The following is a 27,771-nucleotide window of genomic DNA, read 5'->3' on the forward strand; positions in this document are numbered from 1 at the left end:
TCATATCGTGCATATGGCGCCTTGCATTGCTTACATTATAAATCTTATATGTCATTAGCTTAGTTTAGATTTGCTTTGTGTGAATGCCACCTGTTTGGTTTCTATATCATACTCTTCCTGTGCATCAGCCATTTGAGTCAGTCATGGGAAAATCTGGAGTGAAAACAAGGTCTTCTGAGCAGTCAGTGCTACATGTCGATGCAGATTTCTTGCTGGTTACAGATAGCTCCTCAGAGGAGGATTCAGAGAGAGATGAACAGTCGTATCCCCCCCCCCCCGAGGTGCATGCTCTAACTTGGCTGGGTTATATTGCTCATATCATGCATATGGTGTCTTGCATTGCCATGCCATCTGCTTAGATTAGAGATGCTTTGTGTGAATGCCTCCTGTTTGCTTTCTATATCAGATATGTGAATTATGCAATGCCATGTTTTTCAGCCAGTTATCATATATGTGAATTATGCACCGCCATGGAGCCAGACATCATATATGTGAATTATCTCATGCCATCTTTTTTTCATTACGTATTCCATTTGTCGACAATCTGTGTATATTGAACTACTCTTCATGTGTATCAGCCATTTGAGCTGGTTATGGAAAAATCTGGAGTGAAAACAAGGTCTTCAGAGCAGGCAATGGTACCTGTTGAAGCATATATCTCAATGGTTACAGGGAGCTCCTCAAAGGAGGACTCAGAGGCAGATGACTAGTCCTATATCCCACCTGAGGTGTATGCTCTAAGTTGAAATGTTTATATTTCTCATATGATGCATATGGTGTCTTGCATTGCTTAGTTTAGACATCATATGCATAATATTGAATTCTATCTGCTTAGTTTAGAGATCATACATGCGAGTGCCAGCTTCTTAGTATATGAATCAATTATGTCAATTATATCATGCCATCATGTATACTTAGACAACATGTATGTGAATTATTTCATCCCAACCTATTTTAGAAAGACATCATATAGTTTTGTCATGTCATCCTGTTTAGGTACTCATCATATGTTGAATTATGCCATTATATCCTGTTAAGTTATCCATCATATATCTGAAACTGTGTCATGCTATCCTGTTTAGTTAGGCATCATATATGTGAAATTGTGCCATGCTGTCCTGTTTGGTTAGACAACATATATGTGAATTACCACATCTGTCTATCATACAATGTCTGTGCGTTCAATTTCTTTTCTTATTTATCAGCCATTTGAATTGGAGGGGGTGATGGCAGTATCTAAGGGAGCAAAAACCCGTTCTTCACAAAAGATAGTGCTACTCGTCAATGCAGATAGAACCATGGTTGTACTGGCCCACAAACTAGCCCCACCACACATAATCGAGACTCTTCCAGATTGCACACTTACACCGTTGGGCAGAGAACCAGCTACAACCCATCTAACCGCAACCCCAACGGATAGTAACCCACTTATAGTTAACAAAGCACCATGTCCACCACAGAATACCCCCACATGAGCAGTTTGTAAAGCTACTGCAGTGCCCAAAGCACGAAGACCACCACAGCTAACCCAAACTCCACGTTTAAAGCAGAAGAGAAACTGTTCTCAGGTCAAATTCTGTAGCTATGGTCCATACTCCTTTGTTGTTGCATCACTGTATTTACTCATGCCAACTACTTTCGAATTTGAAGGATCCAATTGAAACTCCAATGGCGCAACAGGTATGTTTTAAACCTATTTCTTTAACTGGATTGCTGTTCTAACTTCTTGCTATATGTTGATTTCAGTTTAAGTTGTATAAACAGTTATGTTCTCATGTGATGCACATTACAAGTGCTACCAATGATGTGTAGTTTATCACACTTATATTCTGTCTATGTTGTTGTGTCTTAAAAATATATGAGTTGAACTGTGTCTCTATCTTGATTAGGGAACATAAACTAGAATGATATGGACAATACAGTGACCATAGTACATAGATATATGTTTGTTTCATGTTGTTATCCTGTCCACCTTACTACTGAACCGGTTTACCAAAATGAGTTTCGTATACTACAAGCTAAACCTGTGATGTGTCTGCTTGTTTCTCTTGTAGTATGCAAACAGAATATTGGAGAAGAGCACCCCACTATGCAATGGTAGAGAAAGTAATGCAGATAAGGTTCAAGATAGTGAGACAACCCTGTTGGTCTCCAAGAAAGGTGATAAAAACGATCTTGTAGACAGTGAGAAAACCCCACAGTCCTGCGTTGATGTAGTGTTCGAGTTACTGGCCAGTACCGCTGGCACAAGCTCTTCGAACTCGCTACGTGAATCACTTCGGCTTCTTCAGTCTCAGATACAAGCTTAAAGGCACCAGTCAGCTGTGCTGCGGCAAGAAGCTGAAGGACTGAGGAAGTCCCTGCAGAATTCAGATGCGTACTTTCTTGTGCAACAGCAAGCGTTGGAGGATTTAAGCGCCAAACAAGAGAAAGTTAATAAGCTTGCTAAGCATCTTGCGAGCATTATGGGTACCCAGGATATTGTTTCTTGAACTCTTCTGAAGTGGTTTCAGTTCTGGACTTGTTTTGCTGCGGCATTTATATGCTGCTTTGTTCCCTATATTTGCACTGGTGGCGAACTTTGATGCCCAGTGGATGTAATATGTGTAATAGCCGTGATAGCCTAGCATAAGTTGCTTGCTTATTTATTTCCTTGTTGTCTTGTTTATTTGTTTGCTTGTAGTCAGTGCAGTTCTTTTTCCGCGGTTTGCTAGTGGCTGCATTAACCTATTTTTTAAAACTAGGCCACAATAACCATGGGCTAATATTTACTGTAGTGACACTGGGCCTCCTATGGGCCGTAGAAGCAGTGGGCCTTCTACGAGCCATAGAAACAGTAGGCCTTCTACGGGCCATAGAAACAATGGGCTTTCTATGGGCCGTATCATCAATGGGCCTTATACGGGCCGTATGATCGATTGGCCAAACATGGGCCAATAACAGGCCGCATTATGGCCGTAAACGGGCTAGAGTTGGAATCGTCCGTTCATGGGCCGACCATAACGGGCCATCGTTAATAGGCCGTATTTGATGACGCTATGAAAACGACCCAATGTATTAACGGACCACAAATGGGCCGACTGTAACCACGGGCTGAATTTGGCCCACAAGCAGAAAATGACAGTAACGGGCCGTAAGTAAACGAATGCTGGAAATGAGCCCAAGAATAAATGGGCTCTAAGAAGGTCGAAAGATAACATGGGCTGGAAACAGCCCAATGGAATAACGGGCCGTTAATGGGTATAAAGTGATACACTGTTCATTACGGGCCAGTTTCACCACGGGCTGTTAATGGGTGTAAAGTGATACACTGTTCATTACGGGCCAGTTTCACCACGGGTCGTTAATAGGCAAGGAGTTACATAGGGCCTCATATGGGCCGAAAGACGTCATGGGCCATATATGGGCCAGAAGTGAAAACGGGCTGGAATCATATTGGATGGCCCAGATGACGCTACTGGGCCTAATTCGGATAGGGCATAACGGGCCTTGGGTTAGTGGGCTATAAATGGGCTATATGCGAATAGGCCATTAACAGGCTTTCCATGGGCTGACCCACCACCTTTTGACCAAGTCAAACGGGCCGGCCTTTTCACAGGAATGGGCCTCTGTTGGGCCGTGCCACGTGTCGACGTATCATAGGCGATTTCTGTCCAATGAGTGGATGACATCTGTCCCAACGATAAGCCGACACGTGTTTCCTCCAGCCAATGATGATTTTACACGTGGAAAATCCCCATTGGTCGGGGCTATTAATGGGTTATCAGATCCAAAACCCGACCCGATAGCTTAACGGCGTTCCTTTACGGTGGATGCCACGTGTCGGTCACCCTTGGCGAAAGCACTTTTGTGACGCATGATTTATCGTCATGGAAGTGCACACTTCCGTGATGATAATTTTGGTAATGTCATGGAACACTTCTACAACAGCACAGGTATGACTGTCTTGATTCTATCATAAAATTGTCATGGATGTACATGCATGACAAAAAACGCGACCTACTGTGACAAACACGTATCATCACGGAAGTGTATTTTTTTGTAGTGCGTCATCTTGGAAAAGGCGGCAAGACCGCTAATGTTGTCATTGGAGACACTGACATGAAGGATGTTGGGTATGGTATATTTGCCGCTATTCTTTCAGTATGTCATTCTCCTGATTGGTTGATTGACACAGGTGCTAATGTGCATGTATGCAGTGATATTTCCATGTTTTCGTCTTATCAGACCGCAAGGACTTCAACCGTGCTGATGGGCAACGGTTCAAGTGCTTATGTTCGTGGTGTTGGCACGGTCGATCTGAAGTTTGCTTTGGGGAAGATCGTGCGGCTGAAGAACGTGCATTATGTCCCCTCCGTCAATAAAAATCTTGTTAGCGGATCTCTTCTATGTAGAGATGGCTATAAGCTTATCTGTGAGTCGAATAAATATGTAATATCCAAGTTTGTAACCTTTTTTGGTAAAGGCTATGAGTCAGGAGGCATGTTTCATTTATCCTTATCAGACGTTTGCAATAAAGTTGTTAATCATGTTTGCAACAATAGTGAATCAAATGTGTGGCATTCATGTCTTTGTCATGTTAACTTTGGTTGCATAACGCGACTAGAGAAGTTGAACTTAGTCCCTAGTTTCACCACTATCAAGGGATCTAAGTGTCAAGTGTGTGTGCAAGCTAAGCAACCTCGTAAGTCTCATGTGACTGCGGAAACGAGAAATCTTGCACCACTAGAGCTCATACATTCAGATCTATGTGAAATGAATGGTGTTTTGACAAAAGGTGGAAAGAAGTATTTTATGACGTTAATTGATGACTCCACTAGATACTGCCATGTGTATCTTCTAAAATCTAAGGGCGAGGCTTTGAACTATTGCAAGTTCTATAAAGCTGAAGCGGAAAGCCAACTTGATCGAAAGATCAAGAGGCTTAGGTCTGATCGTGGTGGAGAGTATTTCTCAAATGAATTTGATTCCTTTTGTGCGGAACATGGTATAATCCATGAGAGGACGCCTCCCTATTCACCTCAGTCAACTGGGGTGGCCGAAAGAAAGAACCGTACTCTAACTGATTTGGTTAACGCCATGTTAGACACATCGGGTCTCTCCAAGGCATGGTGGGGGGAGGCGATATTGATTGCATGTCATGTCCTAAACCGAGTTCCGACAAAGAACAAAATGATAACTCCATTTGAGGAATGTGAGAAGAAAAGATTAAAGCTATCTTATCTACGAACCTGGGGTTGTTTGGCGAAAGTCAATGTGCCAATTCCAAGGAAGCGCAAACTTGGACCAAAGACCGTGGATTGTGTTTTCCTGGGATATGCTTTTCATAGCATTGGTTATAGATTCTTGGTTATAAAATCTGAGGTACCTGACATGCATGTTGGTACGATCATGGAGTCGAATGATGCGACTTTCTTTGAAGATATCTTTCCCATGAAGGATATGGCTACCTCATCTAATCAGGAGATGCCTAGTTCATCAAATCAGGAACCAGTTATAATTACTAAACCTGTTATTTCGACGGAACACTTTGAAAATCCTGTGGAGGAGAACAATGAAGTTCCTACTAGGAGCAAGAGACAGAGGACTGCAAAGTCCTTTGGTGATGATTTTTTTGTGTATCTCATAGATGACACTCCTAGTTCCATTTCAGAGGCTTATGCATCTGAAGATGCTGATTACTGGAAGGAAGAAGTTCGTAGCGAGATGGATTCCATCTTGGCGAATGAAACTTGGGAGATAACTGATCGTCCTTATGGGTGCAAACCTATAGGATGCAAATGGGTATTCAAGAAGAAGCTTAGGCCTGATGGTACTATTGAAAAGTACAAGGCTCGGCTCGCGGCTAAGGGTTATACCCAAAAGGAAGGTGAAGACTTTGATAGTTACTCACCTGTGGCTCGACTGACCACTATTCGAGTTCTACTTCCACTAGCTGCCTCACATGGTCTTTGTTGGGGAACGTAGCAGAAATTCAAAATTTTCTATGCAACACCAAGATCAATCTATGTAGTAATCTAGCAACGAGGGAAGGAGAGTGCATCTACATACCCTTGTGGATCGCTAAGCGGAAGCGTTCAAGAGAATGGGGTTGAAGGAGTCGTACTCGTCGTGATCCAAATCACCGGAGATCCTAGTGCCGAACGGACGGGACCTCCGCGTTCAACACATGTACAGCCCGGTGACGTCTCCCATGCCTTGATCCAGCAAGGAGAGAGGGAGAGGTTGAGGAAGACTCCATCCAGCACCAGCACAACGGCGTGGTGATGGTGGAGGAGCATGGTGCTCCAGCAGGGATTCGCCAAGCATCGCAAGAGACGAGGAGGGAGAGGGGTAGGGCTGCGCCAAGAAGGAGAGGAACTCGTGTGTGTTGGGCAGCCCAAACCTCAAGTATATATAGGGGGAGGGGAGGGGCTGCGCCCCCACCTACGGTTCCCTCCCTAGGGGTGGCGGCAGCCCCCAGATCCCATCTAGGTGGCGGCCACAAGGGGGAGAGGGGGAGGCGCACCTGGGGTGGGCCTTAGGGCCCATCTGCCCTAGGGTTTGCCCCCCTTCCCTCTTGGAGGCGCCTTGGGCATTGGTGGGAGGCACCCCAGCCCACCTAGGGGCTGGTCCCTTCCCACTATTGGCCCATGTAGGTCTCCGGGGCTGGTGGCCCCACTTGGTGGACCCCCGGGACCCTCCCGGTGGTCCCGGTACGTTACCGATAAAACCCGAAACCTTTCCGGTGACCAAAACAGGACTTCCCATATATAAATCTTTACCTCCGGACCATTCCGGAACTCCTCGTGACGTCCGGGATCTCATCCGGGACTCCGAACAACATTTGGTATCCACATACAAACTTCCTTTATAACCCTAGCGTCATCGAACCTTAAGTGTGTAGACCCTACGGGTTCGGGAACCATGCAGACATGACCGAGACGTTCTCCGGTCAATAACCAACAGTGGGATCTGGATACCCATGTTGGTTCCTACATGTTCCATGATGATCTCATCGGATGAACCACGATGTCGAGGATTCGATCAATCCCGTATACAATTCCCTTTGTCTAGCGGTATTGTACTTGCCCGAGATTCGATCATCGGTACCCCAATACCTTGTTCAATCTCGTTACCGGCAAGTCTCTTTACTCGTTCCGCTAACACATCATCCTGTGATCAACTCCTTGATCACATTGTGCACATTATGATGATGTCCTACCGAGTGGGCCCAGAGATACCTCTCCGTCACACGGAGTGACAAATCCCAGTCTCGATTTGTGCCAACCCAACAGACACTTTCGGAGATACCTGTAGTGTACCTTTATAGCCACCCAGTTACGTTGTGACGTTTGGCACACCCAAAGTATTCCTACGGTATCCGGGAGTTGCACAATCTCATGGTCTAAGGAAATGATACTTGACATTAGAAAAGCTTTAGCATACGAACTACACGATCTTTGTGCTAGGCTTAGGATTGGGTCTTGTCCATCACATCATTCTCCCAATGATGTGATCCCGTTATCAACGACATCCAATGTCCATGGTTAGGAAACCGTAACCATCTATTAATCAACGAGCTAGTCAACTAGAGGCTTACTAGGGACATGGTGTTGTCTATGTATCCACACGCGTATCTGAGTTTCCTATCAATACAATTCTAGCATGGATAATAAACGATTATCATGAACAAGGAAATATAATAATAACCAATTTATTATTGCCTCTAGGGCATATTTCCAACAGTCTCCCACTTGCACTAGAGTCAATAATCCAGTTCACATCGATATGTGATTAACACTCAAGGTCACATCCCCATGTGACCAACACCCAAAGTGTTCTGGGTTTGATCATGTTATGCTTGTGAGAGAGGTTTCAGTCAACGGGTCTGCAACATTTAGATCCGTATGTACTTCGCAAATTTCTATGTCATCTTGTAGATGCAACTACTACGCTACATTTGGAGCCATTTCAAATAACTGTTCTACTTGGAGCTATTCTAAATTGTTGCTCCATTATACGTATCTGATATCTCTACTCAGAGCTATCCGGATAGGTGTTAAGCTTGCATCGACGTAACTCTTTATGTCGAACTCTTTATCACCTCCATAACCGAGAAACATATCCTTATTCCTCTAAGGATAATTTAGACCGCTATCTGGTGATCTACTCCTAGATTACCTTTGTACCCTCTTGCCAGATATGTGGCAAGGCACACATCAGGTGCGGTACTCAGCATGGCATACCGTATAGAGCCTATGACAAAAACATAGGGGACGACCTTCGTCCTTCCTCTTTCTTCTGCCGTGGTCGAGCTTTAAGTCTTAACTTCATACCTTACAACTCAGGAAAGAACCCCTTCTTTGACTGATCCATCTTGAACACCTTCAAGATCATGCCAAGGTATGTGCTCATTTGAAAGTACCATTAAGCGTTTTGATCTATCCTTCTAGATCTTGATGCTCAATGTTCAAGTAGCTTAATCCAGGATTTCCATTGAAAAACACTTTCAAATAACCCTATATGCTTTCCAGAAATCCTACGTCATTTCTGATCAACAATATGTCAACAACATATATTCATCAGAAATTCTATAGTGCTCCCACTCACTTCTTTGGAAATACAAGTTTCTCATAAACTTTGTATACACCCAAAATCTTTGATCATCTCATCAAAGCATACATTCCAACTCCGAGATGCTTACTCCAGTCCTTAGAAGGATTGCTGGAGCTTTGCATACTTATTAGCATCTTTCAGGATTGACAAAACCTTCCGGTTGTATCACGTACAACCTTTCCTCAAGAAAATCGTCGAGGAAACAATGTTTGACATCCTATCTGCAAGATTTCATAAATAATGCTAATATAATTCCAACAGACTCTTAGCATCGCTACGAGTGAGAAAGTCTCATCGTAGTCAACTCCTTGAACTTGTCGGAAAACATCTTAACGACAAGTCGAGCTTTCTTAATGGTGACATTTACCATCATTGTCCGTCTTCCTTTTAAAAATCCATCTGTACTCAACAGCCTTACGACCATCGAGCCGTTCTGCCAAAGTCTACACTTTGTTTTTCATACATGGATCCTCTCTCGGATTTTATGGCCTCGAGCCATTTATCGGAATCCGGGCCCACCATCGCTTCTCCATAGCTCGTAGGTTCATTGTTGTCTAGCAACATGACTTCCAAGACAGGATTATGTACCACTCTGAAGTAGTACGCATCCTTGTCATCCCACGAGCTTTGTTAGTGACTTGATCTGAAGTTTCATGATCACTATTATAAGCTTCCACTTCAATTGGTGTAGGTGCCACAGGATCAACTTCCTGTGCGCTGCCACACACTAGTTGAAGAGGCAGTTCAATAACCTCATGAAGTCTCCACCATCCTCCCACTCAATTCCTTTGAGAGAAACTTTTCCTCGAGAAAGGACCCGATTCTAGAAACAATCCCTTATTGCTTTCAGATCTGAGACAGGAGGTATACCCAACTGTTTTGGGTGTCCTATGAAGATGCATTTATCCGCTTTGGGTTCGAGCTTATCAGCCTGAAACTTTTCCACATAAGCGTCGCAGCCCCAAACTTTTAAGAAATGCCAGCTTAGGTTTCTCTAAACCATAGTTAACGGTGTCATTTCATCGGAATTACGTGGTGCCCTATTTAAAGTGAATGTGGTTGTCTCTAATGCCTAACCCATAAACTATCGTGGTAATTCGATAAGAGACATCATGGTATGCATCATATCCAATAGGGTGCAGTTATGATGTTCGGACACACCATCACACTATGGTGTTCCAGGCTATATTAGTTGTGAAACAATTTCCACAATATCTTAATTCTGTGCCAAACTCGTAATTCAGATATTCATCTCTATGATCATATCATAGATATTTTATCCTCTTGTCATGACGATCTTTCAACTTCACCTTGAAATTACTTGAACCTTTCAATAATTCAGACTCGTGATTCATCAAATAAATATACTCAACATCTACTCAAATCATTTGTGTAGTAAGAACATAACGATATCCACTACACGCCTCAGCACTCATTGGACTGCACACATCAAAATGTATTACTTCCAACAAGTTGCTTTCTAGTTCCATTTTACTGAAAACGAGGCTTTCAGTCATCTTGCCCATGTGGTATGATTTGCATGTCTCAGGTGATTCAAAATCAAGTGAGTCCAAACGGTCCATTTGCATGGAGTTTCTTCATGCATACACACCAATACACATGGTTCGCATGTCTCAAACTTTTCAAAAACGAGTGAGCCCAAAGATCCATCAACATGGAGCTTCTTCATGCATTTTATACCGATATGACTTACGTGGCAGTGCCACAAGTAGGTGGTACTATCATTACTATCTTATATCTTTTTGGCATGAACATGTGTATCACTACGATCGAGATTCAATAAACCATTCATTTTAGGTGCAAGACCATTGAAGGCATTATTCAAATAAACAGAGTAACCATTATTCTCCTTAAATGAATAACCGTATTGCGATAGACATAATCCAATCATGTCTATGCTCAACGCAAACACCAATCTCGAAGGTAGAGGGAGCGTGTGATGTTTGATCAACCTTGGAAATACTTCCAACACATATCGTCATCTCACCTTTTAGCTAGTCTCCGTTTATTCCATAGCCTTTTGTTTCGAGTTACTAACACTTAGCAACCGAACCGGTATCTAATACCCTGGTGCTACTAGGAGTACTAGTAAAGTACACATTATAACGCATATCCAATATACTTCTGTCGACCTTGCCAGCCTTCTTATCTACCAAGTATCTAGGGTAATTCTGCTCCACTGGCTGTTCCCCTTATTACAGAAGCACTTAGTCTCGGGTTTGGGTTCAACCTTGGGTTTCTTCACTAGAGCAACAGCTGATTTGTCGTTTCATGAAGTATCCCTTTTTGCCCTTGCCCTTCTTGAAACTAGTGGTTTCACCAACCATCAACAATTGATGCTCCTTCTTGATTTCTACTTTTGTGGTGTCAAACATCGCGAATATCTCAAGGATCATCATATATGTCCCTGATATATTATAGTTCATCACGAAGCTCTAGCAGCTTGGTGGTAATGACTTCGGAGAAACACCACTATCTCATCTGGAAGATCAACTCCCACTCGATTCAAATGATTGTTGTACTCAGACAATCTGAGCACAAGCTCAACAATTGAGCTTTTCTCCCTTAGTTTGCAGGCTAAGAAAATCGTCGGAGGTCTTATACCTCTTGACGTGGGCACGAGCCTGAAATCCCAATTTCAGCCCTCGAAACATCTCATATGTTTCACGACGTTTCAAAACGTCTTCAGTGCCTCAATTCTAAACCGTTTAACTGAACTATCATGTAGTTATCAAAATGTGTATATCAGATGTTCGCAACATCCACAGACGACGTTTGAGGTTCAGCACACTGAGCGGTGCATTAAGGACATAAGCCTTCTATGAAGCAATGAGGACAATCCTCAGTTTACGGACCTAGTCCGCATAATTGCTACTATCAACTTTCAACTAAATTTTCTCTAGGAACATATCTAAACAGTAGAACTGAAGCGCGAGCCACGACATAATTTGCGAAGACCTTTTGACTATGTTCAGGATAATTAAGTTCATCTTATGAACTCCCACTCAGATAGACATCCCTCTAGTCATCTAAGTGATTACATGATCCGAGTCAACTAGGCCATGTCCGATCATCACGTGAGACGGACTAGTCATCATCGGTGAACATCTTCATGTTGATCGTATCTTCTATATGACTCATGTTCGACCTTTCGGTCTTCCGTGTTCGAGGCCATGTCTGTACATGCTAGGCTCGTCAAGTTAACCTAAGTGTTTCGCATGTGTTCTGATGCCATGTCTGTACATGCTAGGCTCGTCAACACCTGTTGTATTCGAACGTAAGAATCTATCACACCCGATCATCACGTGGTGCTTCGAAACAACGAACTATCGCAACGGTGCACAGTTAGGGAGAACACTTTCTTGAAATTTTAGGGAGGGGTCATCTTATTTAAGCTACCGTCGTTCTAAGCAAATAAGATGTAAAAACATGATAAACATCACATGCAATCAAATAGTGACATGACATGGCCATCATCACTTAGCTCCTTTTGATCTCCATCTTCGGGGCTCCATGATCACCATCGTCACCGGCATGACACCATGATCTCCATCATCATGATCTCCATCATCGTGTCTTCATGAAGTTGTCTCGCCAACTATTACTTCTACTACTACAGCTAACGGTTAGCAATAAAGTAAAGTAATTACATGACGTTTATGTTGACACGCAGGTCATAAATAAATTAAGACAACTCCTATGGCTCCTGCCGGTTGTCATACTCATCGACATGCAAGTCGTGATTCCTATTACAAGAACATGATCATCTCATACATCACATATATCATTCATCACATCCTTTGGCCATATCACATCACAAAACACTTCCTGCAAAAACAAGTTAGACGTCCTCTAATTGTTGTTGCAAGTTTTTTACGTGGCTGCTATAGGTTGCTAGCAAGAACATTTATTACCTACGCCAAAACCACAACGTGAATTGCCAATTTCTATTTACCCTTCATAAGGACCCTATTCATCGAATCCGATCCGACTAAAGTGGGAGAGACAGACACCCGCTAGCCACCTTATGCAACTAGTGCATGTCAGTCGGTGGAACCTGTCTCACGTAAGAGTACGTGTAAGGTCGGTCCGGGCCGCTTCATCCCACGATGCCGCCGAATCAAGATAAGACTAGTAACGGCAAGATAATTGACAATATCGACGCCCACAACTGCTTTGTGTTCTACTCGTGCATAGAAACTACGCATAGACCTAGCTCATGATGCCACTGTTGGGGAACGTAGCAGAAATTCAAAATTTTCTACGCAACACCAAGATCAATCTATGGAGTAATCTAGCAACGAGGGAAGGAGAGTGCATCTACATACCCTTGTACATCGCTAAGCGGAAGCGTTCAATAGAACGGGGTTGTAGGAGTCGTACTCGTCGTGATCCAAATCACCGGAGATCCTAGTGTCGAACGGACGGCACCTCCGCGTTCAACACACGTACAGCCCGGTGACGTCTCCCATGCCTTGATCCAGCAAGGAGAGAGGGAGAGGTTGAGGAAGACTCCATCCAGTAGCAGCACAACGGCGTGGTGGTGGTGGAGGAGCATGGTGCTCCAGCAGGGCTTCGCCAAGCATCGCAAGAGACGAGGAGGGAGAGGGGTAGGGATGCGCCAAGGAGAGGAACTCGTGTGTGTTGGGCAGCCCAAACCTCAAGTATATATAGGGGGAGGGGAGGGGCTGCGCCCTCACCTAGGGTTCCCTCCCTAGGGGTGGCGTCAGCCCCCAGATCCCATCTGGGTGGCGGCCACAAGGGGGAGAGGGGGAGGCGCACCTGGGGTGGGCCTTAGGGCCCATCCGCCCTAGGGTTTGCCCCCCTTCCCTCTTGGAGGCGCCTTGGGCCTTGGTGGGAGGCGCCCCAGCCCACCTAGGGGCTCGTCCCTTCCCACTATTGGCCCATGTAGGCCTCCGGGGCTGGTGGCCCCACTTGGTGGACCCCCGGGACCCTCCCGGTGGTCTCGGTACGTTACCAATAAAACCTGAAACCTTTCCGGTGACCAAAACAGGACTTCCCATATATAAATCTTTACCTCCGGACCATTCCGGAACTCCTCGTGACGTCCAGGATCTCATCTGGGACTCCGAACAACATTCGTTAACCACATACAAACTTCCTTTATAACCCTAGCGTCATCGAACCTTAAGTGTGTAGACCCTACGGGTTCGGGAACCATGCAGACATGACCGAGACGTTCTCTGGTCAATAACCAACAGCGGGATCTGGATACCTATGTTGGTTCCTACATGTTCCACGATGATCTCATCGGATGAACCACGATGTCGAGGATTCGATCAATCCCGTATACAATTTCCTTTGTCTAGCGGTATTATACTTGCCCGAGATTTGATTGTCGGTATCCCGATACCTTGTTCAATCTCGTTACCGGCAAGTCTATTTACTCATTCCGTAACACATCATCCCGTGATCAACTCCTTGATCACATTGTGCACATTATGATGATGTCCTACCGAGTGGGCCCAGAGATACCTCTCCGTCACACGGAGTGACAAATCCCAGTCTCGATTCGTGCCAACCCAATAGACACTTTCGGAGATACCTATAGTGTACCTTTATAGCTACCCAGTTACGTTGTGACGTTTGGCACACCCAAAGTATTCCTACGGTATCCTGGAGTTGCACAATCTCATGGTCTAAGGAAATGATACTTGACATTAGAAAGCTTTAGCATACGAACTACACGATCTTTGTGCTAGGCTTAGGATTGGGTCTTGTCCATCACATCATTCTCCCAATGATGTGATCCCGTTATCAACGACATCCAATGTCCATGGTCAGGAAACAGTAACCATTTATTGATCAACGAGCTAGTCAACTAGAGGCTTACTAGGGACATGGTGTTGTCTATGTATCCACATGCGTATCTGAGTTTCCTATCAATACAATTCTAGCATGGATAATAAACGATTATCATGAACAAGGAAATATAATAATAACCAATTTATTATTGCCTCTAGGGCATTTTTCCAACAGTCTTCTCGTTCATCAAATGGATGTTAAGACTGCTTTCCTAAATGGAGAGTTGGACAAGGAAACTTATATGGAACAACCAGATGGGTTTGTACTAGATGGCCAGGAAGGAAAAGCGTGCAAGTTGTTGAAGTCTTTGTATGGACTCAAGCAAGCACCCAAATAGTGGCATGGGAAGTTTGAAAGAACTTTAACAGCTGCAGGCTTTGTTGTAAACGAAGCTGACAAATGTGTGTACTATCGCCATGGTGGGGGCAAGGGAGTTATCCTTTGCTTGTATGTTGATGACATACTGATTTTTGGAAAAAAACTGAATGTTATTAAGGAGGTCAAGGATTTCCTATCTCGTTGTTTTGAGATGAAGGATTTAGGAGTGGCTGATCATTCTGAACATCAAGTTGTTGAGAGACGATGATGGTGGGATTACATTGCTTCAATCTCACTATGTGGAAAGATCTGGTGTCACTTTGGCGATAGTGACTACAAGCCCTCTCCAACACCATATGATGCCAGTGTGTTGCTTCGAAAGAATAGAATAATTGCTAGAGATCAATTGAAATATTCTCAGATTATTGGCTCGCTTATATACTTAGCCAGTGCTACAAGACCTGACATCTCTTTCGTTGTTAGCAAACTGAGTCGGTTTGTCTCAAAACCAGGAGATGTGCATTGGAAAGCTCTAGAGAGAGTTTTGCGTTACTTGAAAGGCACTACGAATTATGGAATTCACTACACTGGGCACCCAAAGGTGCTTGAAGGGTATAGTGACTCAGATTGGATCTCAGATGCTGATGAGATAAAGGCCACGAGCGGATATGTATTCACTCATGGAGGTGGCGCTGTTTCTTGGAAGTCTTGCAAGAAGACCATCTTAACAAGGTAAACAATGGAAGCAGAACTCATAGCACTAGATATAGCTATGGTCGAAGCAGATTGGCTTCGTCGGCTCTTGAATGACTTGCCGGATGTTGAGAAACCTGTACCGGGTATCCTTATGAACTGTGACAATCAAACTGTGATCACGAAAATGAGCAGCTCAAAGGATAACATGAAGTCATCAAGACACGTTCAGAGAAGGTTAAAGTCTATCAGGAAAATGAGAAACTTCGGAGTTATTGCATTGGATTATATCCAAACGTCTAAAAATCTGGAAGATTCTTCTACTAAGGGTCTATCACGTAATGTGATAGATAATGAATGCATCGAGAAAGATGGGTATGAGACCCACAATATGAGTTGTTCATAGTGGTAACCTAGTCTATGTGATCGGAGATCCCGTGAATTAGATGTGGAAGACAAACTATTGGTCAACTGAGAGGAGAGTATTCTTACTGTTAACAATATCACTCCATGAAGATGCAATACTCTCCTAAATCTGCATGGCAGGTTGATGTATATCTTAATGTGTTCTAAGTGGCTCATTTAAGCAGAGATGTTGTCCTGCAGAACATCTTTTGAAGAACACACTTATATGAGCCTGATTGTCAAATGTCGCAATCTATGAGAGTAGGGTTCTCTCTAGTAAACTCATGAAAGGTCGCGGAGTATGACGCATAAGCTCCACCCACGGGGAAGACCCACGGTGGCCTAGTATCGGTCAAGGCTTTGTGTGAAGCTAGATTCGCAGAAAACTTGCAGTTCAAGACCCAGTCCACTGTTCAAGTTTCTTACTAGTGTAGCATAGAGTTCTAGGTGGAAGTTCAACTTAACAGTCTCCACTGCAATACCGATATATAAAACAGTGTTTTGGAACCAAAGGCAAATTTCTGTGTGCCTCTGGGATCTGGTGGGGGATTGTAAAAATTTAGTCTATTTTGGGACAACCCAATAACTATTTCAGAAATTCCTAAATAAATCCTAGAGGCCCACTTAGCCCATTCATGCAAGGCAAGGGATACTACTAAAGTTTAATCCCACATTGCTAGTTTAGTGAGAGTTGGACCTTCGTATAAGGGATGATCTTTCCCCACTTGTATGAGCATGAGAACAAGAGGGACATCCACGCACGCTCCTCCTCCGCCGTCCGCCTCGTCACGACGCGCCACGCCGCTCCGCGGGTTGCGGGAATGAGCCGAGCCGATGTCTAACTTTTTACCACGCACTACGGGCATACGAAAGGTCACTCTGGAGCTGGAAAGTTTTTGTTGTAGTGGAAATTGAATACGAACGTTGCACCCTTCGGCTGCTGTTTGTTCATTTCGTCTCCCTCGTTCCCTTCAGCTCCCGGCGCAGCCTCTCACCTCCTTCTCTTGCGCCTATAAAAGGGAGGTCGCTCCTCTCAGAGAGACGCACCAGAACTTCTTCTTCCTCTCGCCACCGGTTCCAATCTCTGAGCTGCTGCTGTCTCCCTCATCCCAGCTTGCGGCGTGCACCGCGAGTCGGGACAGTAGGCCTCCGAAACCGCACCTCTTTTGAGTCCTGTACGAGAGAAGGGTGATAAGGTTTTTGAGGAGCGTTCAACACGACTACTGACTTCTTCGTCACGGACGCCCCGGACTCCGACGACTACTTCCCCGACGATGACTTCTTCCCCAACGTCGACGGCCTCCTCGACGACATGGTTGGCGAGGACACCGACCCCAAGTCTAGTGCTGTTGCTGTTGTTGTTGTCCCGTATGTGTTCTTCTCCTTTCTGTTCGAGATTCTGCTACAGTTCCTTGTTCTGGTGTTTGCCCTAGATATGTTAGGTTCTACTTCATATATGAAACTTGCCCTACTGTCTGCTTTACATAAAAAGCTTGGTTACAGTTCATATATGCAGATGTTATTTACCTTTTCTATGTCAGATCGCATGACTAGTCTTATCCCTGTTATATTGGCCATGCTTTATCAAATCTTTCTGTTAATAAAATCATTCGATAAATTGCTCATATTTCCGACAGATAATACTACCTTTTGCACGGCAGTTGCTGTGTTGGCGTTGAATTCGAGCACAACAAGATAGTACATTAGGCCAACTCCACCGCACGACCCCAAACGGACGTCCGCTTTGTCCGGATTTCGTCCGTTTGGGGTGGGATTTGGGGTCATGTCCGGGCGTGTCCTGGGATGCGGTGGCCGTGTGCCCAGCGCGCGGCCGCATCCATTTGCCCCATTATGTCCGTGTCTATTTAAAAACCCAAAAGAACGTTTCAAATGCCAAGCCCTAGTTCAGGCCAGCAGCCTACACGTCCATCGCCGCCATTAGCCAGCGGCCGGCAACACAGCCAGCCTTCAAAATGAATAGTTGTCCTTGCCGGCAACGCAGCCAGCGGCCGGCAACACAGCCGGCCATAAAAATGAATGTTTTATCGCCGGCACACAGCCAGCGGCCCAGCGGGCGGGCGACACCCATGCCAGCCTCCAAAAAGAACGGCCACGGCCGATCGGACGACCTAGTTCAGGCCTTCGGCTTCGAGCACCTCCTTCTGCTTGGCCTCGAACCATGCCCTCGTCTTGTCGCTCATCTTCGACAAGTCCACGCTCATGATCGCAAGGGCCACCTCCTTTGCTTTCTTGGCGGCGTTCGTGGCCTCGATGTCGAGCTGCCTCTGCCTGGCCTTGATGTTGTCGGCCTTGATGTCGAGCTGCCTTTGCCGGGCCGCCTGCTTCATGTCGATCTTCCTCCTCTTGGCCGCCTCCTCCATCTCAAGCTTCTTTCTTTGAAGGTCTAGGTATTGCTTCATTTACTCCTCCTTGCTTTGCCGCTTCTTCTCGTCCCTCACATCCTTTTGGGACATCATGCCATGCAAAGTGTCATGCAATGCCATGGATGAGGCATCACGTATGTCATCAGCCTTAGAGTTGGTCTTGCCCCTCGGCCTCTTCAAGGCCTCGCCATCTCCACCTCCGGCGTACTTGGCCGTCTTTAGTCCTCTCTTCCTTTGTAGTTCACGGTATTGGTCCTTGAACTTAGGGCAATTGTTGATGATCGTCCAACAATGCGTAAGAGTGAATGGCTTGTCATTGTGTCAGGCCTTGAATGCCTCCAAAGATTGAAATGCCTAAATCACATGATCAACAACAAGTGAACATGCAAACATATACACGACCGAAGTGTCATGGCCGTAGCAAGGAAAGTGCTAGGAAGAGGAGAGCATACCATGTCCCCAACGCCAAGACCACTCACGGGCCGTGCTTCAACGCTCTGAAATGCGGCGCAATACTTGTTGCACTCTTGTTGGATGAACAACCATCTTTTTTGAATCTAGCCGATGCCACGGTTGCTTGTAAATTGGTAGGGCTCAAACATCTTCCTTTCATGGAATGTTTTGTGGACTCTCGTCCAAAAAACAATGCCCTTTTGTTGCGCGCCGGTCCTCAGATCTTGGCTAATCTCCATCCAAGCTTGGCAAATCAACTTGTCCTCATCTTGTATGTATGAACCCGTGAAAATGCTCTTCCTCTTCTTTTGTGCTTCCGCTCTTTGGGTGAGCTCGTCGATGAACAATGGCTCGCCACTAAAATCAACGTCGTTGCCTTCTTCTTCATCACCGTCGCCTTCGACATAGATGTCATCATCTTCATGCCACGAGTCACCATGGTCGTAGTCAGCACGGTCGTTGGCCTCTTCATCGGGCACGTACTGGGCGCGGCCATCCTGATTTTGGGTCTCCTCGGGGTCGTAGGCACGGCCATGCCCACCCTCGAAGATCACGTCCTCCATGTACTGGTTGTAGAAGGGGTCATCGACCGTTGGCGTTGGTGTTGGCATTCCGTCAAACAAGACGCGGAGGGCGGCATGGTGCCCGTGAACGGCGCCCGTGCTTGCTTTCTTTGCATCTCGACGGACGCCCGGTCGCCGCTGTTGGACCCAGGCGTGACGTTGAGGTCGATGACGGCCGCGGGACGCGGTGTGGACGGCGCGAACATGCCCACGTCCGGCGTCCCCGAGAAACGGGTCTGGCCGTCGTGCCTTGTCGGAAGAAAGTCGGGCGACATGGGCGCGGCGCGCGACGTCGGCGACTGGTAGTGCGCAGGTCGGCCGACCGACGAGCCTATGCTCGCAGGGCCGGCGGCCGCTGCAGGGAACCCCGCCGGACGGCCCATGCCAAGCATGAGGATGGCGTGCGCTTTGTTGACGAGGTCCTCCTTCTCGTCGGCAGCGGCCTTGCGCCGCGCGGCCTCCAGCTCCTCGCGCTGGGCGGCGAACTTGGCCGCGGCGGCATTGACCTTGACGATCGCTCTCCGTTCCCTCCTCTTCGCCGATTCCGCGTCCAACTTGGCGATCTCCTCCGGCATGCACTCCGACCGCGGCTTCCTTGGCGCCTTCTTCTTCACCTTTGCGGGCGGGTCGACGGCCAGGCCGCCGGAACTCGGCGGGGCGTCGGCCATGGACGGGGGAGAGAGGGGGCGGCGGGAGGGACGTGGGAGGGTTTGGAGGAAATGGCGCCAAATGAGCGTGGGGGGGGGGGGGTTGGTTGGTTTCTCCCACCGACAGGCGGGCCAGGGGAGGACAAGCGCACGCGTCCCGTTCGTCCGCGCGCTATCCGTTTCATCCCAAAACCGGCACAAATTTGGGTCGGGGATGGGTCGAAAGCGGACACAAAGCGGACAAAAGTCTGTTTACGCCCGGGCGCTGGGCCGTCTCGTTTGTCCCTTTTATCCTAAACGGACGGAGGCGGACAGGATAGGGTCGCGCGGTGGAGTTGGCCTTAGGAGTTGAAAACTACGAGCAACTTTTAGATCCTAGCTAGTACTCCCTCCATTCCAAATTACTTGAATGTATCTAGAGCTAAAATACATTTAAATACATCCATACCTGCGACAAGTAATGGGAATGACTAGGTACAAGTCGACTGTTTTTTTTATCTTTGCTCAGTCGACTGACCACACAATTAGTGTGGTCGATTCGAAGCAACCTAACGCATCGGCGCATGCAGCCACACAAGCCCATGCAGCGTCTGCACAGGTGGATGAGCTGCTCCGGTGCAGCCAACCCACAGCCTTTTCTGTACTTGAATATAGACTGCTATAGTATAGTGTTTGCATAGCTTTCCCCCTCGAAAAAAATACAACGGCTAGTGGCTATAGGTTCAATCTCACATATGTATATTTTTATACATATATACACACATACATCTGCATATATAAAAAGTATATTATTATTATGCAAAAATAAGCATATAATAGTTAGATTTCTGAAAAAAAAGGTTTTTTAAGTAATGGATTAGTGACAGGGGTATTACACTTAAAAATAAAAGAAGTTGAAAGCTAAAAAACAAAATCAAAAAAATAAAGTTTTCTATGGGAGAATGAATTTGTGGCGTTGATATTACCCTGTCAGAAGAAAAAAAATCAAAATAATGAAGTTTTATAATAAAAAATGAAAACCTTTAAGAAGAAAGAAAATTAAAAAGAAAAGCCTTTCAAAACTTGCACACAGCATTGCACTAAAATTGCACCTTTTGAAATGCGCAAACAATAAGCATATAATAGTGCAATTTTCACATTCTACCATAATTTACACACATATTACTTGGTACTTGCATTTATATTTACACACACAAAAATTAAAATTTACGTTTTCTAAGAAGGAATGAGCTAGTGCATTGCTTTACCCTTTAAGAACAAAGGGGGAAAAAAGCTAAAACAAATAGTGATCAATTTGCACAAAAAATACATAAAATTTACGCTTTTTCAAAATATGCAATTATAAATACATAAAGATGCAACTTTTGCAAAAAAATGTATGATGAAATGAATTAGTTTCATTGGTATTGCCCTTAAATGAGAAAAAAAATAAAAAATTGCAAACAAGTTCTGCTTTTTATAATATGCAAGAATAACATATAGTAGCGGATTTTTCGCAAAAAAACATTATAGTAAGGAATCAATTAGTGGCATTACTATCTCCTAAAGGAAGAAACATTATGAAATAAAACCTGAAACAAAATCAGAATAACGAAGTTCTATACAGAAAAATGAAATATAAATCAAATAATGGCAAATTTTGCATACTATACATAAATTGCATTTCTTTAAATATGCAAGAATAAGTATATAATGGTGAAAGTTTTGCAAAAAAGAAGTTTCCTAAGAAGGAATAATATAGTGGAATTGGTCTTATCATTAAAAAGAAAGAAAATATAAAAAGTAAATCAAGTATTGACAAAAACTTACACGCAATTTACACAGAAGGGTTTCACAAAAAACAATTGCACACATTTTACACAGAAATTGTGCTTTTATAATACGAAAGGATAACCATATAATAGAGGAACGATATAGGAATTACCGTTAAAGAATGAAAATGAAATGAAACTAAAGCTAAACTGAAAACAAAATGATGAATTTTTCCAGGGAAGAATAAAACCCTTTAAGAAGAAATAAATTGCACACAAGTATGCCCTGAGACTGCATTTTGTAATATGCAAAAAATAAGCATATACAATGCAATTTTTGCATTCTACTATAATTTACACACATGTTGTATCATATATGCATGTATACTTACTTACACCCACAAAAATAAAAATAAATTTTGCTAAGAAAAAATCAAGTATAGTAGCATTGGTACCACCCTTTATGAAGAAAGAAAGTAAAAATAATAAATATTTTTTTCACACAATTTACACATAAATTGGGCTTCTTTAGTTATGTAAAAATAAACATATAATAATGAATTTTACATAAAAACAAAGTTTTTAAACAAGGAATGAATTATTGGCATTGGTATCATCCTTAAAAACAGGAAATGAATTAAATACTAAACATAATAAAACAAATAAATTTTTCTAAGAGAGAGTAAATTAGTGACATTGGTATTCCTCTTAAGAATAAAGAAAATAAAAAAACTTGCACGCTACTTTGCAGTGAAATTGCACGTTTATAATATGCAGTGAATACACATATAATAATGCAACTTTAGCAGTCTAGTATAATTTACACAAATATTGTATAGTACTTTCATGCATTCATACACATAATAATAGAAAAATGTATTTAATTAGCAAAACAAGTAGCATTGTTATCACCCTTAAGAATAAAGAAAATAAAAAAAACAAATTTTTCCACACAATTAGCACAAAAATGCACTTTTTATAATATGTAGAAAAATATATAAGACTGAAGTTTCCGTACTCTAATACAATTTATACATGTATACATTTACACACACTCAGCATCTGGAAAATACACGTAAAGAAGAAACAAAACTCAACTGAAAAATAGAAAAATAAAATCGTACAGGTGCAAAAAGCAAAAGCAAACCCATGGGAAAAAGCGGGGGCCAAACAGCCCAGCCCAGTCCACCAGCGAAAATCCAGCCCAGGAACGAAATTGACTGACCCAAAATAGGAGTCAGTCGAATTCAACCAGCCCAGCCCAGTACACCAACGAAACATGACAAAAAAAGAAAATCTGCACAGATCTTAAAGCACAATCCAATGGTCAAAAAATCGACTGACCACAAAACTAAAAGTCAGCTGACTGAAATCTAGCTAAAATGACAATTAATTCGGAACGAGGGAGTACTAGCTAGTAGTGGGAAACTAGGAGTACCTTCTCGATGGCGGTCGCTGCGTTGGCGTTGAGATCGAGCACAGCAGCCGCCGCAAACAGCGGGAGAAGTTGCCTCCCTGCGCTCGATTCGTTCTGGATTGCCGGCGAGAGATACGTACGAGACCGAGCAGTGACACTGTCCACCGCGCCCACTGCTGCACCGATCTGCCTGCCTAAATAAAGCAACCCGGTCGCGGACAGCACATCGCAAGCCACTGGCGCAACCATCGACCGCCCGCGCGTCTCGCCGCCGCGAGGGAAACCCTGGGCATGCATCGCGTCGCCGTCGCATGCAAGGGCTCGCCGCCGGCGCCGGTCACGTGACCGCGGCCGATCGATCCGACCGATCACATGACTGACAGGCGCAAGATGCCGTCCGGGCCCGGGTGCGCGCCGTGGGGCCGGGGCGGCGGGGTCCAGTCCAGCGTCGAACGCGGCGGCCGGTTCAGCGTCTTCACGGCGGTCCTCCCGTCGCTGGGCGAGCATAGCCACAGCTTCAGGCGGCGCAGTGTCCGGCGCTGCGTCGTGTCCCCTTACGACCCCCGCTACCGGCTGTGGGACAACTACATCGTCTGCCTCGTGCTCTACTCCGCGTGGGTGTCCCCCTTCGAGTTCGGCTTCCTCCAGAACCCCCACGGCGCGCTGGCCATCGCCGACAACATCGTCAACGCCTTCTTCGCCATGGACATCGTGCTCACCTTCTTCGTCGCCTACACCGACAAGAGGACCTACCTGCTCGTCGACGACCCCGCCAAGATCGCCTGGCGCTACGCCAGCACCTGGCTCGTCCTGGACGTGGCCTCCACCGTGCCCACCGAGCTCTCCCGCCGGATCCTCCCTCCCGACCTCCGGACCTACGGCGTCTTCGGCATGCTCCGCCTCTGGCGGCTCCGGCGCGTCGGCGCCCTCCTGTCCCGCATGGAGAAGGACCGCAAGTTCAGCTACTTCTGGGTCCGGTGCTCCAAGCTCGTCGCCGTGACGCTCTTCGCCGTGCATTGCTCCGGGTGCTTCTACTATCTCCTCGCCGACCGGTACCCGAACCCGGCGGAAACCTGGATCAGCATCTCCATGCCGCAGTTCCACAACGAGAGCATTTGGAACCGCTACGTGGCGTCCATGTACTGGTCCATCACCACCCTCACAACCGTGGGCTACGGCGACATGCACGCCGTCAACTCGAGGGAGATGCTCTTCACCACCTTCTACATGCTCTTCAATCTCGGCCTCACCGCCTACCTCATCGGCAACATGACCAACCTCGTCGTCCACGGCACCAGCCGCACCAGGAAATACGTAAGTCTTACAGCTGCAACCTCTCTCTTGTTAAGATGATGGCCAGCCATACTGACGATCGACTGACTTCTGGTCATCTGATCGATCAGAGGGACAAGATCCAGGCGGCGACGAGCTTCGCGCAGCGGCACGAGCTGCCGGAGCGGCTGCAGGACCAGATGATCTCTCACCTCAGCCTGAAATTCAGGACGCACTCGGAGGGGCTCCAGCAGCAGGAGACGCTGGACGCGCTGCCCAAAGCCCTTAGGTCCAGCATCTCGCACCACCTCTTCTTCGGGCTCGTCCAGAACGTCTACCTCTTCCAGGGGGTCTCCAATGACCTCATCTTCCAGCTGGTAATACTTCATTACTAACAGAGATCTAACAAAGATGATGATGATGATGCCATACACTGGGGAATTTGCTCAACTGGTTTCTGCTGCGCAACTGCTTGGGAAGGTGTCGGAGATGAGCGCCGAGTACTTTGCGCCGCGGGAAGACGTGATACTGCAGAACGAAGCGCCCTCGGATTTCTACATTATTGTCACTGGTAGTGTGGTAAAAATGATCACACTCTCTTCATGATCCGTCCGATCCTCGGTTATCTTCAACATTTCTCGCTGATCCATGTGAGTGGCGCGTCTGCAGGAGTTGCTGGAAATCCAGAATAATGGTGCAGAGCAGGCAAGTCTGTCCATCTACGCTTTGTTCCTTTTTCATACAGCAGCTCTTGCTGCTGCTGCACAAGCTGAGTGAGCATGTATATGCAGCTGGCCAGCACGGCCAAGTCCGGCCAAGTCATCGGCGAGATCGGAGTCCTGTGCTACAGGCCTCAGCTCTTCACGGCCCGGACAAAGTCCCTGTGCCAGCTCCTGCGCCTGGACCGCGCCGACTTCCTCAAGGTTGTCCAGTCCAACGTTGGGGATGCCACCATAATCATGAACAACCTCATCCAGGTCGATTTTCAGTATATATATGCTCCCTCCCAGCATGAACAAAGGGGACGACAACACTGAATTTTTGGGGGGGTTTTGGTCATGCATGCAGTACCTCAAGGAACACAAGGGTGACGGCGTGATCTCTGGCATCGCCAAGGACATCGAGCGCATGCTAGCCACGGGCCAGCTTGATCTGCCAATCACACTCTGCTTCGCGGCGTCCAGAGGAGACGATTTTCTGATGCACCAGCTGCTGAAGCGCGGCCTGGATCCCAATGAAACCGATAACTGCGGCCGTACAGCACTGGTAACCACGAATTAATTTTGCTTCTCAACCAGAAATTAACGGTCCATGATTTGATTATTTATCTGTGAACAGCATATAGCGGCTTCAAACGGGAGTGAGCAGTGCGTTAGGCGCCTGTTGGAGAATGGTGCGGATGCGAATGCCAGAGGTATATGTGCGCCTAAAAGTTTTGAAAATCTAGGCAAATAGTATTTTGAAAATCTAAGTAGAATTAGTATCAAATTAGGATGTTGGCTGACGTGCAGATCCAGAAGGAAAGGTGCCGCTGTGGGAGGCCTTGTGCAGGAGGCACCAGACCGTGGTGCAGGTGCTGGTGGAGGCCGGCGCGGACCTGTCGGCGGGGGACGGAGGCATGTACGCTCGCGTCGCCGTCGAGGAGGACGACGCCGTGCTGTTGGGGGAGATCGCCCGGTGCGGCGGGGACGTGGCCGCCGCGTGCTCTAGCGACGGGACCACCCCGCTGCACCGCGCCGTCCTGGACGGGAACGCCAGGATGGTCAGGGTCCTGCTGGAGCACGGCGCTGATCCTGACAGGGAGGACGCCCGCGGGTTGACGCCGACGGCCTTGGCCGACCGGCACGCCCACGCTGACATTCAGCAACTGTTCGCGTCGCACCGCCACCGGGACCAGCAGGGAGCGCCGAAGCCCTCGTCGACGGAGGAGGTCGCTGCCGTCGCGCCAGCTGCTCCGCAGGTCACGAGGTTTAGGAGCGCGCCGTCGGCCAGAGTCCTGCCGCCCAGCGGTACCGTCGGGTCGTCGTCGTCGTCGCCGTCGCCGAACCGGGCGGGCCGCCAGTCAAACTCCTCGTCGGCGCGCAGCACGCCGCAGCGGATGGCCAGCTTCCGGAACTCCCTCTTCGGCGTCATCTCCTCGTCGTTCCACGGGAACCGACACGACGGCGGCGGCGGTACGAGCTTCCACCATCGCCACGAGAGGAATCCGATCAGCTCGCACGTCAGGGTGACCATCTCGTGCCCTGAACAGGGACGGAGCCAGAGGAGGCTGCTCGTGTTCGTGCCGGAGACGATGCTGCAGCTGCTCGAGCTCGGGGGGAACAGATTCGGGTTCACGGCGACGAGGGTAATAACGAGCGACGGCGCCGAGATCGACGACGTGAGACTCGTCAGGGACGGCGACCACCTCCTCCTCGTCTCCGATCAGTGGGCGCCCGACACTACCAGCGCGCATAGGAATCAATAATGAAACCACCGATGCATTGGTTGGGAAAAATTACACTTGGAACCTGGTTGTATATACGCTCTATACGGAGAATTTTTAATAATTAAACAAAAAGTTAAAATAGTTTAGAAGTTTTTTAAATAAATCTGACTTTCTTTCGCACCAGTATATAAATTTTCACAAAAAGAAAACCCAACGCTGACTTCAGGGCTAAAAATTTGTCTTTGTTGAAAACAAGTCAAAGGTGGATTTTATTTTTGCGGAATTTTTCTCACAAGTATAATGGAAGGTCAATTTTATTTCAAAACTATTTTCAGATTTTTTGATTTTTTTATTGAATTGCTAAATTTCTTTTTCATATAGGTGTAGATACACCAAGGAACCAAACGTCCGCGTCTAGCATTGGTTGTAATATATTGGATCTTTCAAAAATGATCCGAAGACAATACAATACTTATAGGAAGATAATATGGATTGCATAGCTTTGGCTGGAAATCTGATCCACCTGTCTTGACTTATTTCTACAACTTACAGCATCTACTGGCAGACCTAGCAAATCTAGCTCTTTGAACTTCCACAAAATACCCACACGTTAGTCACCCCTTAAATGTCCGTGTCCACGGTACCTTATTAGCAAATTCTCAAATCCATGCAATGACATGCAAAGTTAAAATGACCTACGTAGTTCTACATGTCACTAGGCCAAAAAAATTGGCATGATGTACCAGTTATGAGGAATAATGCTATATCTACAAAAAGTTACTTAATTTTTATACAAACAAGCTGATGTGGAGAATTATGATTGGTAATAAAAAAAGGGGGATGAAGGGGCCACCCGAGTTGAATTGGGGGGGGTGGGGTGGTGTTAGTTTGAAAAGTTAAGTAAAATATTTGTAGATTTTTGTAGGTATGAGCTATGGAGAAAGTTCATTGTTCGTCACGGAAGTAGCGGTTGAAGACACAAAATGGATCGAGTC

General features: G+C 46.1%; 1 protein-coding gene across 1 annotated transcript; it reads left to right on the top strand.

Moving 5' to 3' along the window:
• Window positions 1-23,231: 23,231 nt before the first annotated feature.
• On the top strand, window positions 23,232-26,996 carry LOC123185637 (potassium channel AKT3). The gene is made up of 8 exons (XM_044597490.1): window positions 23,232-24,390; window positions 24,480-24,725; window positions 24,829-24,927; window positions 25,018-25,053; window positions 25,140-25,325; window positions 25,417-25,614; window positions 25,687-25,762; window positions 25,860-26,996. The coding sequence occupies exons 1-8, from the start codon at window positions 23,449-23,451 to the stop codon at window positions 26,813-26,815; spliced, it is 2,739 nt and encodes a 912-aa protein (XP_044453425.1). The 5' UTR covers window positions 23,232-23,448; the 3' UTR covers window positions 26,816-26,996.
• Window positions 26,997-27,771: the final 775 nt, after the last annotated feature.

The sequence above is a fragment of the Triticum aestivum genome, chromosome 2A (assembly GCF_018294505.1).
Source record: "Triticum aestivum cultivar Chinese Spring chromosome 2A, IWGSC CS RefSeq v2.1, whole genome shotgun sequence".
Taxonomy (NCBI): Eukaryota; Viridiplantae; Streptophyta; class Magnoliopsida; order Poales; family Poaceae; genus Triticum; species Triticum aestivum.